Source organism: Coturnix japonica, chromosome 1, assembly GCF_054131305.1.
Source record: "Coturnix japonica strain WE chromosome 1, WE-NBRP24, whole genome shotgun sequence".
NCBI lineage: Eukaryota > Metazoa > Chordata > Aves > Galliformes > Phasianidae > Coturnix > Coturnix japonica.
Window position 1 is genome coordinate 71,236,319 of NC_140663.1, and position 14,809 is coordinate 71,251,127.

The following is a 14,809-nucleotide window of genomic DNA, read 5'->3' on the forward strand; positions in this document are numbered from 1 at the left end:
GGTGGCATTTAAACAGCTTTCTTTACATTCTTTCTCCCTGCCCTCCTCTGTAGCCATTTCAGCAGTCACAGGGGGCACAAAGCTGGTAGAGCAGAGCAAAGCGGCTCTGGTAAAGTTGCAGCACGAACACTTTTGCTTATTTTCTGAACTATCATTTTAGTCCGTAATGCATTTTCACACATGTTAATTGGTTACCCTGCTGACAAGGTAAGCTACTGTGGGAGGAAACAATGGGAGTTTAAGAGCAATTCTGATCTTGCAAATACAGCAGTAAAACCGACAGATTTCCTTTAAAGGCTTGTTTTGCCTCACCCATCTCAGGATTTTGAGATGAAACAACAGTCTGATGAATGGCATTGATTGTGTAAGAAGAAAAACAACAACAAATAACAAGCTACAGTAGTGGTGAAAGCAAAGGAGTAAATGTTTATCTTCACAGCAAGATTTAGGTGGTTTCCCCACCTCTGGAAGTCTCGAGACCAACCCCCAGCCCACAGCTGGGCTGAATCTAAAGCTAAATCTGGCTGCTCATCACCTTTCTCTAGTGACTTGTGAACAACTCTAAGGCTGGAGCTTGCCCAGCCTCCCAGATGCTGTGGCACTCTCAGAGATAGCGTTCTCTTCCTAAACACCAGACATGAGAAAACTCACCGAAAATAAAGACTCTAAGGGAAGATTTAGTGGTTATTTTAGACAAATACCCATGAGCCCCGGGGCTCAAGCATGCCCTGCATATGGGCAGACTGATAGGACACTGAGTGCAATCTACAGAAAAGGGCTGAAAAGTCAGGAGCTGAGAGCCAGACAAAGGTCCACCAGAAGGCCTGAAAAGAAACAGTGCTTACAGATAAAGAGCAGATGCATTCAGACTGCTCTTGACTGTCACTGAACTAAATGTCCTGAAGGAGGAACATTTAACTGCAGGACATCCTTCAAAGTCATCATTATGCAGTGCTCCTGGGCAGGCTGTAGGATGATGTTCCAGACAGTCCTGCTATCAGGTACAGCATGATTGGAAAAAGGTGGGGAGCCAAGGCAGGGAGAGCTCACCCCTGCCAGAAGAGAGCATGCCAGCTCTAGCTAAACCCTTCTGCTACATCTGTTTCCCACTCTGCTTGTCTGGGTCCAAATCCTCTATGTAAAAATAAAGGTCAGCTTCTATGTTATTTTTTATACTGAATCCAGTTGCAATCTGAAAATCTCCTCAGAGTCTCAGATATGAAGAAAGCAATCCTAGTGCTCTCTCAAGGGATCAATTTCAGTAGCATTACAACTCGAGTTGGAACCTAAAGTGATCAAGTCCATTCATTTCAAGACCATTCATTTAGTCCACATCTAGATTTAGCAGATGCAGGAGACTGCATAACGAAGGACAGTACCTAATGCTACTGAGTTATAATCATTCACAGCAGCAGGAAGGAGGCCTGACTGATTAACTCTGTGAAGAGGAAAAGGACATGCTGCAAGGATAGGTCAAAATCCCGGGGACTGGATTTGAAGGAATCTAAATTTCTTAAGTTTTCCTTTCACAGAGATTTGTAATGGAAACATTAAGAGTGGGGTACAAAAGGGTCAGACTATGAATATAAGTACCAGATGAAGAACAGGAGATTGATTGTTAAGAATGGCAGGTGTTGGTAGCACTTAGATCAGTGTCATCAAGAACAAGAACATGCAACTTTGAGATACTCAGATCAGATCAGCCTCCACCAAGACCAAACAAAAGGACAGACTGGGGAATCAAGTCATCTTTTCCAAACTTAATGATTCTGTGATTAGAGGAAGGTAAAGAGCCATGAGAAGAGAAAGGAAATGAAGCAAAGGGCTGAGGGTGAATCCCAATGGCTGATACAGATCAGATCAAAATGACTGTGATTTTGATCTTTAATCTTCTCATCTACTTCTAAAATGTACAAAAGACACATCCAAAACTATGGGTTGCTTATGAAGGAGCAATCCTGGAGACATGATGCCAGTGCTCTTTGTGTTCCATGTTGTCACAAGCAGTGCAGGCCATGGAACCAGGATACACATATCTTAGTGCTTGTGTTAGTGTAGCAGTGGGGCCAAATAAGAACAGGAATTTCATTTCAAAAAGAAATCTACATTCCTCACCAATGCTGTCTTCCCTTTCAGCTTTGCTGCTATGTAGCAACACTGTATATTTCACTTTCAGCTACAAGGGAAGCAGGCTACACCTGGAGTTGGTTCAGTTTTAGCTAATTTGCTCTTGTAGAGTGACTCTGAACACAACAGCTCCTAGCAACACACTGCCACCTCACTGGAGCACTCCAGGATGAGATCTCTGCACTGGTATCCAGACTTCAAGAGGGAAGAAAGGAGGTCAGCTCTTCTTTCCTCAGTATCCATGCGCCCTCCCTTTCCCTTCCAGAACTGCCTTGTTATTTCTTCCTCAAATGATGCAGTGCAGGTACATAATTCTCCCCAGAACCTTACTGTTAGATAATGAAGGACTTGTGCTCCATACCCCTCACCAGCTTCATTGCCCTTCTCTGGACACGCTCCACAGTCTCAAAGGCCTCTGAATACCGTACTGGAGAAGCAGCTTCACAAGAGCTGAGTACAGGGGCAATCACTTCCCTGCTCCTTCTTGCTACATTATTTCTTATATAAACCAGGATGCCATTGGCCTTCTTAGCTATCTGGGCACACTGCTGGCTCATGTTTAGCCTAGTGTTGGCCAACACCTCCAGGTTCGTTTTTTCCACACAGTCACTCTGCCCCAAGACTGTAGAACCGCCTGGAGTTATTATGGCTAAAGTGCAGGAGATGGCTCTTGTCTTGCTGAATTTCATAACAGTGGCCTCAGTCCAGCAATCCAGCCTACCAAGATCCCTATGAAGGGCTTTCAGGCAGGCAACCTCCATCCCACCTACTAGCATTAAAATCAACAGCTGTGTTTCTGGTATCACTGCAACTAATGATTATTAGGAAGGCATTCTCACTTACATATGAATCTAGGCTGTTGTTTGTGAGCCTGCATCCCACATAAACCCTCGTGCAGAGCACGGCGCTCATTTCTTTTGCAATGAGGAAGCTTCTTTCAAGATGCTGATCTGGTCAAAAAACAAGTTTTGCAGCCTGAATAATGGTGTCCAAGAAAAGAAAAGGGAGAACAAGCAGAAAGAAGATCAAAAGAAAAGAGACAGAAGCTGCCTAGACCATTATGGATTGATGCCATCATTGAAAAGCAATCTTTTAAGCTTGCCAGTATATTTTACTCATGAAACCATTTAGTTGTGTTTTTGAATATAGATACGCACATATATAAAATGACATAATTCAGAGCAAAATATTTCCATCTTTCTCAGCACCTGCAGACTCAGAACAGCCCTTGGGACAGATTTATTATGGTCACCAAAGTAGTACTAGGAGCAACTTTGAGGGTCTCAACTGTGTTACAGAATGAAGTAGGCAACAATGAACTCCTAAGTCCTCCACAGTCCTTCTGCAGGGCACCAAAGCTGGCAGTGAGGCTTCTTGTGGCTCCGAGAGAAACCAAGAGGTGATACACATGAGATGGGCTGACACAAATCCGTGCCAAAAATCTTTACATACAGATTCATAAGCTCACAGAAGAAAAGAGCCCCTGGTATCGAAGGCCATCTGTCCTAGCGCTCTGGGGATAAAAAGAAAACGGATTGCAAAGCCTCTTGTCTCATTTACATGTGCCTTCTGCTCTGAGAAGCAAGCCATCAAAAAGTCTGTCAAATAACATACATAAAGTAATAAGAAATAACAGCACTAAAGTAAATGATGAACATGCTGGAAAAAAACTAAGTATAGCTTTCATGAGCATCCATCTCAATCAGGCCAAGTCTAGCAAGATGTGTCAGCATTCAGAAGGAAGACTTCACTGTAAACCTCGATCTACTATAAGCATTAAACAAACAAACAAACAAACAGACCCCACAGCAAAATGCTTTTAGAGGACTTGGCTGTATGACCCATATTAAAAGTATTGCTTCTGTTCCATCTGAAAAATACTGCAGCGGGCTGGCACACTGCTTTTCCATCTGTAAGTCTTAGAGTACACAGCAAAAATAGACAAACATTCAGAGTGAGCAAGGACAGGAAACAAAGACTGCTTTTGCACAGGAGAACGGAATTCCAATAGAAACACTACCAGCTCCTCACTATAGAGACAGAGGCTGAGCTTATTGCATCAGCAGATCCTACCTCAGACCTCAACAGCAGGTGAACAGCAGCACCTCAAAGCAGCACGTGGGCTGGTCCAGTCTATTTCCAGACATCTGCAAAGGACAGTCTCTGTCTCTGTCCTTTGCAGATATCTGGAAATAGACTGGACCAGCCCAGCAGTGCTGAACTGTCTTTTTGTTGTGTACCTCAAGTGAGTCTTGCTCTGTTGCCCAACACCCTCTTTAGGTAGCGACAGACAGAAATTAGAGTCTCCTCTCCTCCAGCCTTTTTAATGCCAGGCTAAATAAATATAGCTACATCACCTCGCCAAGTGCTTTAAGATCACACTGTTTCAGTAGTAGGTTGTTTAGCCACGTACCTTCTCTGCCACAGTGGATACCTTAGCTTTTATATCAGTAACTACTCATCTTTTCTTGTTCCTTACTTTAAAATGGGGGGTGGTAGGCAGGGATGGTGATAATCATACATGAACTGCATCTGCTCATTTCCTATTTGCTATTTTTCCCTGGTAGTTGTGGATGCAAGGCACCAGGACAGTGTTTTATTGGAGGAGGTTCTGGTTTGTTCTTAACTTCTTTGGATGCTAGACAGTTGCAGTGGCCCGTGTACAAACGTGATAGACAATGACTTGCCCTCAACTCAACACTAGGTGTCACTTCTGCTTTAAAAATGCAACAAGACATGAAAAGTTGCTTGAAGAAATTCCCTTTTACTGCATCAGCTGCTCTGGAGACCTCCAGACCTACAAACTCTTCCTAAAGATATGGACCCTCCTAGAAGCATCCATACACTTACAGGGTTCTAAGGTTCCAAATGCCTCAAATTAGGCATTTGAAAGCATCTGAAAATACCAAACAAGTCTTTGCCACGCTAGGTGTAATGTTGACCAGCAAAAGGTCCTCTCTCTTTTCTGTGAGCAGTAAAACTCCTGTCTAGGTGAATAAGGGATTACTAAATGGAGAAGCTGTCAGAGTCCCAACAGGGCTTTGAATTACAGACCTCTGAAAAATCCTCACTGCTTTACCCTTTTGTGAATCTAAAATCCTCAGTGCTGCTACCTACCCCTGGTGGACAGCAAGGTTTAGCAACAGAGATTTGTTTGGCTGGAAGCACAAACTATAGGCCCTTTTCCTTCCCCCACATTCAGGGGATGTGGAAGGCAGAGCTTCAGTGTAAATACAGTTTGAAGGTGGTTGATACCATCATCTGTTGATGAAGATGTTGAAGAGCACCAGTCCCAAGACTGATACTTGAGGGACACTGCTTGTGACTGACCTCCGCCCTGACACAGAACTATTGATCACAACCCTTTGGCTGCATCCAGCCAACCAATTCCTAATCCATTGAACAGACCGTCCTTCAAATCCACACCTCTCCAATTTAGAGGGAAGGATGTGGTGAGGGACCATGTCAAAGTCTTTGCAGAAGTCCAGGTAGATGACATCCATCATCCTTCCCCCATCCACCGAAGCCGTCACTCCACCACAGAAGGCCGCCAGATTGGTCAGGCAAGGCCTGCCCTCAGTGAAGCCACAGGGAAGCTCTTGCAGACTCACAGAAGTCTGAGTGTACAGCAAAATGAAGTCCTTAATGCTTCATTTGCATGAGCTACCAATAAAACAAAATCTGGGTGGAAAATGGGAGACAAAGAAGCAGATTCGTGTTTCACATTCCAGTAGGCCCGTACCTGTGGAGCACTGCGCTACCCACCGCACGTGGCTTCAACAGACGCACAGAGAAAGATGTAATTTTGGCAATTTTAATTCTCTCCCCTATTATACAAAATATTTTACAATTAAAAAACATTTTTCCCCAACAGAATCATATACAGATATTTATAATGAACAAGAATCAGTTACAGTCGAGATGGGGGAACTTCTGCACAAAGTGAAAACAGTGACAATCAAGTGAAAAATTAAGACTTAACCCTTTCCCCACCATATTCTGAGAAGGGAGGTTAGAGTTAAGCTCTCATTTCTGTCACGTTGTGTCGAATTTGAACCCTGGGACCTCCTTTTTCCCCCTGCAGCCCACTCACGTCCATAGCACAAGCACACTACTCTGCTGCCAGAAGGTTCCAAGAGAGAGACACTGAGAAATTATCATCTGGCCGTATCACAAGTTTAGTACTCCCCAAGGAAAAGGGACTGGTGGTACCCTTGGCTTTCCCCAGCAACTCACATACACACACATACAAACACATGCATGGGGGAAGCATACTCAAATCCAGATTATTTTCTTTTCCCCTCTGCTTCACTTAACGTCAGTCCTATCCCACCAAAGCAGCCTACCTTTGAAACATGCCCAGAGGGTACTTACTCCCTCCAGAATGGCTACTATAAGGTCTCAATGCCACACTGGGCACCCCTGCAGATGTAATCTGAGAAAGCTTCCTATTTCCCCACGTTGACCATCAGCCTGGCAGCAGAGTGTCAGTCAGCCACGGATGTGATAATGTGAACCACTCAGACGCTCAGGCCACAAACAGCAGGTAGGGAACGTTGCACACTTCAGGAGGAGATTAAAAAGAAAAGGTTGCCAGTGATCTGCCCTAACAGAGCAAAGGTGTGTGTGAACCCAAGTGAACATTTTCTCCATAGAGAAGGTCACCGCTGGGCTGGCCCAACCCTGCATTCACAGGGGAGCTGATCCCAGAGTCACTGCTGGAGGCCAAATGCCTGAAGCAGCGTGGGGAGGTCATGGGCATCAGCTGCCCCATACAGGTCACTCTGCCCCAGCATGGAGAGGGCCATGCGGAGGGTGCTCCAGATGTTGTCAGACATAGCGCCTTGCTGCCCCCGTGGACCTCGGCTCTTCTGCTGCATGTGCAAAGCCTCTAAGAAGTGCTCCACAGCCTCACTGTCAACACGAGAATATACACATGCTTATTGGAGAAGATGGTACATCTCATATTCCCTCCCCATTTGCTTCTGAACTGCTGTTTCTTCCCCTTTACGACAGTTGCCCTCTCTTCAGCAGATCCTTCCCCACTCCAAAACCGCCAGTGATCCCCTTTTCCCCCTTCTCAGGAATACAAGTCCAGATGGCCTCCACCCCAAGTTTATCTGTCTGACATCTTCTCAGGGCAGATTCTACGCATTCACTGTCTGCCTATTGCCACCAGGAGGCGGCAGGTAGCACAGCACTGTCCTAGTAACCTACCAGTGTCTCCCTCCCACACAGATACGCAAACTCAGAGGTCACAGCAGATTTGCCCATCCTCTGCTCACCGGTGGGCACCTAAGTTGATGCAGCTGATGCCCAAGTTGTATCGAGACCGGATATATCCTGGCTGGAGCTCCAGTGCCCGCCGATATGCAGCCACAGCTTCTTCACTGCGATTCCCATTGGCCAGAGTGGCACCAAGCTTGTTCCATAGGAGATGGTCCTGGAGAAAGGGACAGCGACAAAAGACTAAGCCAAAATGGCTCTTTTTAAGTTCCAAGCCATCCCTTCCTAACCAACACGTCTGTCTTACTCCTCCACTTCAAAGGATACACCTCTCATTCACACAGCACCTCCACCCATAAAATTCTAGGTACCTCCAGCACCCCCACTCTGCCCTTTCTTACATTGGGGCGCACACTAAGTGCTGCACTGAAGCAATCCACAGCCTTCTCGTATTCGCCACTAAGGTTGAAAAGGACACCCAGGCCACACTGAACATCAGGATCAACAGTTGAGGGGTTGCTGCGCACAGCTGCTAAGAACAGCTCTTTGACTTCCACAAAAAGTGAGCTGGAAAAACATGGAGCAAGGACATTTGTATACTGTAGAACAAGCTGACCTTGGGTTGCCCAATCTAACACCTGCCCAACCCAGCCCCAATCCTCCAAGAAGCTTCTCAGCTGAAGGCTAAGATTTGTACCCCCAACTCACTCAGACAGCAGGGACCCCAGAACACGCTTGGAAGTCCCAAGATTTGTCTCTGATGCATTCTCCTCTGGTTCCTTCTCCAGCAAGTGGGCATAGGCTGGTTTATGGTGTAACCAGTCCCGCAGGGTCTCACACGCCTGCTTCTGCAATGACTCATTGGTGAAGCTGACTGCTAAAGCCATAAGTGCTGTGAGGTTGCCAGGCTGCAGTTCCAAGCACCTGTAGGTCACAGAAAGAGAAACAACCATCATATTAAATCAAGACTGGTCATGCCCACGTATAGGTGATAACACAGCCAAGACAGAAGACTAGCCACATGGTCCTCAGGGCATTATGCACAAGAGAAAGACCCCTGCTCAGGGGGGTCTTCTGTACCACTCACCGTCTGAGAGCACTGATTGCTAAGAGTTCCTGTTCATTCTCTGCTTGGGTAGTTCCCAAGTATTGCCAGGCCTGAAGGAAATAAAGATGCATAAGTCAGACTTCCTCAGATCCAGAAAAAATAAACAGGCACAGAGATTAGACCTGAGATTAAACACACACACACACACCTTTGCTTCATATATAATTTCATGTCAGGTACCATTTTGTCGGACTACCCCTCTGCTGCCATCTGCCACACAGCAATAAAATGTAACAGAATACTGATGGAAAGGTTCAACCTCTACTGCCATCCCACCAACACTTGCCTCTGATATCACAGGCTGATGTGATAAAATAGGAGGCATTACTTTCAGAGCAACCTTATACATTAACCACAAACACTTAGAAACTTATCTGGAAAGATATATAGGCTTTCTGGTTTGTATGCTATACAGGACAATAAATCCAGAGTTTTGGAGTTTCCAGAGATCCAGCAAAGCTGTACTTTGAAGCAAGGTGACTTTGGAATTTCCTCACAGATCCAGGTTCTAACCAGAACCTCTAGTTTAGCTAACTGCTAAGACTTTGCTTTTAATACCCATATTAAAGACTGTCATCATCACTATCACAAGCACCTCTAGGCTCATAAAGCCAATAAAGACTTCCACAAAAGCAACTCAAAGAGATAAGAGCTCCTTATCTTGGCTTCATGCCTGCATTCTTATGATTTTACACAGCTTTGAGCAGAAGACTTTGTGCATCTGATTTTAGCCCTAAACCTTCTTGCCCACCATCCTCCTTGGGGTTCACACATACCAGCTACATATCCAGAGCCAGAGACAAGTGAAATCTTCTCATATGTCCTGCACCGCTGGTTGAGGGGAGCTCTCTACACACATCCTAACACTTCAAAGGTGAAGGATCCAAGAAGGAGGACACCTAGCCAAGGCCTGTTACCATCAGTCTCTCTCACCTCCATATGATCTGGCTTCTGTTGCACGGCAGCCTCAAACAGCAAAACAGCGTTGGGGAGGTCACCTTCCTCCAAGCGCTTTCGCCCTTCTTCAAATGCATCAGGATGATCTCTCATGGGATTATCTTCTTCAAACTGGTAACCCTAGCAGCAGAAACAAGCAGAGGACTAATTGCTGGGTGATGCTAGGCAGAAAAGCACTTTCTAACAATCTGGTCTGGCTGCATCAGAAACACTCCAACCACAGAGCAAATAGCAACTTCATTCTGTCTACTAGCTTGTAGCAGATTAGAGAAAAGCAGCTCTTTCTGCCTGCTCTATTCTGAAGAATTCCTCCAAATCTTGGACTGCATCAGACCTGAAGTAAACTGCAACAGTGATTAAATAGCTGGTGTTTAGCTTACCAGCTCTGGGTGGGCACTTGCACTCATTGCAAGCAATCCCAGCATTAACTGGCACTTGGTACCAGACAAGAACTAGACAGCATTTGCAGATTAGAATAAATGAAAATAGTATTTAACTCTTAGCTAACCTGGAATAAGGGCACATGCAAAAGTAAATAACAGCACAAGAAGAAATCTTAACAGCATTTGTGGATCTATGGAACTCACTTGCAAAGCAGACAACCTGCCAGCTTCCTCAAGGCAGTTCATCACAGTGCTAGGAAACCCTGTCCTGTATTACCTTGTCATAGGAAGAGGAGTTGAGGTCATCGTAATCAGTAAGCCAAGGGTGAGCCTCTGCATCTCTCTTGGCCATCTCCTCCCATTCTGCCTGGAGTTTGTCCCAGAAATCCACATCTGACTGAAGGGAGAACAGAAAGTGACTGGAGTACCTCAGCTGAGCACTACAAACACAGCAAAGCATGCCCTCTGAAATGTTTCTAGCCCTCCTCACAACATGCAGAGGAGACTTAACCCTGTCATGGGCTCTCAGATGTTACCCCAGCCCTCCTCCTCCTCCTTCAGCTTTACCTCCACAGCAGTCTTTGCCTGCTCAAATTCCGTATCAAGAGCTGACATGTTCCCAGATCGCGCAAACTGATCCACCCAGGCATCGGATGCCCCCTGGGAGTTTGGAAACAGAAACACACTTTTCTTTTTAGAGTTTGGTAACCTCAGCACACATCCCAAAAGTACTGGAGGGTCTGTGATGACCTCCTCTTTCCCATCTGCAAGAACTGATGATGGCCTTGAAAAATGGCAAGGAGTTATTTTGGATACATCCTTCCTCCCAGGTGCTGCAGAGATGAGAACATTGACTGTGCCCAGGTATCTTCCCAGCATCTGGCTAGACTTTGCTCTGATGAGCCCAACAGTCCCTCCCTTACCTCCCCCAGCCTAGTCGTTAGTAAGTAAATCACTGCTGAAATTCAGACTTGCCATTCATTATCCCTCACACACAGACTGTGCGCTGTCACAAAGACCTTTCCTCCTTCAGCGCACACAGGGCTGGGGCTCCTACCTGCTGCTGCATAAACTCAGCTGCCCATTGCTCTGCCTGATCTTGGTCTCTGTGGGTCACCTGATTAGCTTCGATCGATACCCTCCCATCTCCGATCTGGCGGACAAACTTTAGGAACTGTGGCAAAGAAATGAAACAAGGGTGGAGCTGGGCAGACACTTTGCCAAAGAACTCTTCTACCTATGTGCCCCCTTCTTTCTTTGCAGATAGGATTTCTCTCTGCAAAGCGAGCATTGAAGGCCAGAAAAAAGTAGGCAGGAAAGCACTTCACCACAGCGTAGTTACAGAAAGATACTGAAGGGCTGAACTTCTAGGGAACAGGGAAGAAACAGAAGCACTGGACGGAAGCCTTTTATTCCTTTATTGCCTTCCCCCTTCTTCTCCATTCACCAAACCCCTTAGGCACATCAGATACCTGTCAGCCCCAGTCACAGAATCCCTCACCTCAGAACTGTTGAGTTTTGGATCATCCACTTTAGAAAGAAAATCACTAGCGGTTTTCTTAAGATCATCTTCAGGTTGATATTCCTCATACCTGTTTAAAAGGAGCAGTTAAAGGGAAAGACATAGTCTGAATCATTAACAGTCCACTGAATGGGGCAAACAAGTGTTGAGGGACACAATCCCTCCTAAGACTCTGGAGTTCAAAGTGATTCAGATGAATAAGTCATCTGTAAAAATTCACAGTTACTACTAGGTTAAACCTGCAAAAGACTGGCACAAATGTTACGAAGAATCCCAAGTTTCAGCCCCACCAATCACAGCCTCATACAGGAACGTTTAAAACTACTGGATCAAGCACTTAAGACTAAAACTCAAAAAGCATCTATTGAAGAGCAGAAAACAAATTCTACTTGAGTACAAGTTACTGCAGTAACTCCTGAAATCACATTAAGGAGCTTTTCAGTACCTATTCGATTATATCAGTCTACAGGATCACAGCATTTCCAGGAACCAGAATCTAGGAAAACAGCGATCTCTTAATCATCATTTCCTCCCTTCTTCTAAAACTAAGATCTGAGAACATATGTCTAGATAAGTGATTCAAAACCATTCAAGATATTTCTCTACCATCTGTCCAGCCTTCACCCATGCAGAAGCCTAGCAGCAATAACTGGTCTTGAGACTAGAGACTCACCATTTATCTGACAGCGACTGGTCTTCTGATTCCCCAAGCCACAGTTTCTCCTCTGACTGCTCAAGGTATTCTTCTGCCCACTTGGCAGGAGACACAGACAGTGGATCTGCACAGGACATTAGGACAGGGAAAGAGTGAGATAAGCAGAACATCACTAAGATTAACTTCAGATTTTGCTTTCATCATTTTACATACTGTTACCTAACACATGCAGTAAAGACCCCTTCAAAGAAAGAATGTTAATACCTGTTTCTTTTGACTGCGTCCTGAACAAAAAAAAAAAAACAACAACAATCAAGCCTTAGGCTTAGACAGAGTGTTAATACAAATGCCTCTGTATTGGCAACATCTTTACTTTCTACTTCCACTTCATTATTTAAACACCTGCTCCATGAGGGATACTATGTAGGTCAAGGAAATCAGCAATGCGTTACAAGTCTCTGTCAAAATCAGTATCAAGACTGCTGATCAATGAATGGAACTGCCTGGCTTTCTACAGTGACCACCCCTGGGGAACAGAACAGGATCTAGTTAAATCTGACACATCGTTTCCAGGTTAGGTGCTAGGTGGTCAAAGGACTATATTCAGCACACAGCTCCATACGCAATGCAAGATGGCTTTTCAGATTAACTACCACCTAAAAGCATTACTTCAGTTTTAAACTCACTAAATAAACTGCATGCAGGCATGTGACTGGGCGACATCCCAACAATAACTCCAAAGGGGACACTTCACCTGTCACTTCAGCAATGAATTCCTGTGACCAGTCAGCCTCATTGTAATCTGAAGAGACATCGCCAGCGGTATCTGCTGCAGCCAAGAACTCCTGGGTCCAGTTTTCAGACAGTGCAAGGGCTGCCACACCTGGAGCTAGAAGAAAAACACAAGTGAATGCGAGAGGACTCAAAGGAATCTTCAGGTAGCCATTGTCATCTCTGAGCAGATCCTTTCTGTTCATTAGAATAAAATCACCAGAAGATTCTATTTAGAAGGAATCTCTGAAGGCTGCAGGTGTTCTTATAAGAAGAAAAAAAAATGACACCAAAATTAGATCTGATGGCTCAGGGTATTGATCAAGTAGCTTCTAAACTTCTCAAGGTCTGGAGATTCCCCAGAATCCCTAAGCACCTGCTCCAGTGTGTCAGCATACTGGGAAGACCAAAGCTGGAAACATTTCTCCACATAACCTCATAACAGAGGGAACCACCCCATTAAGAGTTTAACCACAGCACCAAGACCTTTTCCAGCATCCACTTACTCCAGCTCCCCTCACCTCGCTGAGGCGCCTGTCGGAAGCTCGACTGTTCAATCTCTTGCATCTCAGCCAACAGGTCATCCATCTTAAAGGTCTGGGGTGCGTGGGACAGTAACGGGGCATTCTGCCCTTGCAGGAACTCTCCGACCAGCTGTCAAAGACAGTGAGATTGACATTCATCATCTAAAGCATGGAAGACAAATAAGTAGAGCCACGGAGAGGGAGAAAGAAACAGACTCAACAGAATAAAATCAGACACAGGGACAAACAGCAAACTAAGCACTGAAGAGAAAGGTAATAAGGACATGCATCCATTTGTTCTTACCTCATCTTCTGAGGCTACTCCCAATGGCTTGGATACCTAGAAGTAACAGTGAGCAATCACCTCAACAGCTTGGGCTACACCAAGCACCCCAACTGGCTCACATCCTCTTCTCCCTTCAGGTCAGGCTGACCACACTTCCTGGCATTAGCTGTCCCAACTATACGTGCAGGAACACCGTGAAACACACCTTCCCACCACCCCTTCTGGGTTAGCCACTGCATTAGCAAGGCATGCGACCCCCCCACGGCTGCTACCATCCTGCCAGCACCCCCAGACTCAGCCACTACGAGCAAGACCAAGGCCCACCACCCTGCTGACAGCCCGGACAGCCCCACAGCCCCTTTCCCACGCAAAGCAGCCCACCCCCGGTTGCCCTCAGCGATCGAAGCGCCCCTCGACACTCACAGCAGCGGCCCCCGCCGCGCCCGGCGGCCAACCGAGGGATCCCTGGAGCCCTTCCTGCCGCAAGGCCTTGTCCTGGGTGAAGTGGCCGGCCAGCTTCAGCAGGGGGTTGGAGCCCCCGCACTCCGGCTCCACCAGCTCCCTCATAGCCATGGCGAGAGGCACGGGCAGCGCCTGACCCCTGCGGGCAGCACCTGGCCCCGGGGCGACACCGGGCCCACGTCAGGCGGAGCGCTCAGACACCCACCCCGGCAGCCTGCGCCCCGAGCCGGAACCCGCCAGGCTGTTGTGGCCGCCGCCTGGGCAGCAGGACGTTCGTCTGGCTGCCTTCACCTCCCCTGCCCCAGCCTCACCCGGAGTTACCCCACAAACCGGCCAGACAACCAGGCCGCACACCACGGCCTGGCCCGCTGGGCGCCGACCCCAGCCCCACAGCGACGGTAGCACCGCAAGCCCACCCCACTACCCCGCAAAGCCGCCGGGTGGGCCACGCCAAGTCACGGGAGCCCTCCCCCACAGCCCACCCCGTACCTGGAGACACTGGGTCGCGGGGCTGGGCGGGGGGCGGGGACAGCTCTTAAAGGAACAGGCACCTCGTCAAATCCGGCACCCACAGAATCACACAGAATGACCCAGGTTGGAAGGGACCTCAAGGATCACGTAGTTCCAACCCCCCGCCTGGCAGGGCCACCAAACATACACATTTACTAGATCAGGTTGCCCAGGGCGCCGTCCAACCTGGTCTTGAACACCTCCAAGGATGGGGCATCCACAACCTCACTGGGCAGCCTGTTCCAGGGCCTAACCACTCTCCTAGTGAAGAACTTCCC

General features: G+C 46.9%; 1 protein-coding gene across 8 annotated transcripts; it reads right to left on the minus strand.

The window, feature by feature from the left end:
* Positions 1–5,927: 5,927 nt before the first annotated feature.
* On the minus strand, positions 5,928–14,601 carry PEX5 (peroxisomal biogenesis factor 5). Of its 8 annotated transcripts, none has more exons than XM_015872524.3 (16): positions 14,511–14,601; positions 13,983–14,173; positions 13,578–13,613; positions 13,271–13,403; positions 12,733–12,867; positions 11,997–12,102; positions 11,303–11,393; positions 10,859–10,975; positions 10,369–10,461; positions 10,079–10,198; positions 9,395–9,538; positions 8,441–8,511; positions 8,062–8,277; positions 7,755–7,920; positions 7,413–7,570; positions 5,928–7,041 (listed from the first exon to the last, which is right to left on the minus strand). In XM_015872524.3, exons 2-16 carry the CDS (start codon positions 14,130–14,132, stop codon positions 6,840–6,842), a joined length of 1,938 nt encoding a protein of 645 aa, XP_015728010.2. In that variant the 5' UTR covers positions 14,133–14,173; positions 14,511–14,601; the 3' UTR covers positions 5,928–6,839. The 8 variants fall into 8 exon arrangements, with proteins under 8 accessions (XP_015728010.2, XP_015728016.2, XP_085400859.1 ...); XM_015872530.3 differs by lacking the exon at positions 14,511–14,601 and adding an exon at positions 14,343–14,495; XM_085544733.1 differs by lacking the exon at positions 10,859–10,975.
* Between the last annotated feature and the right edge of the window lie 208 nt (positions 14,602–14,809).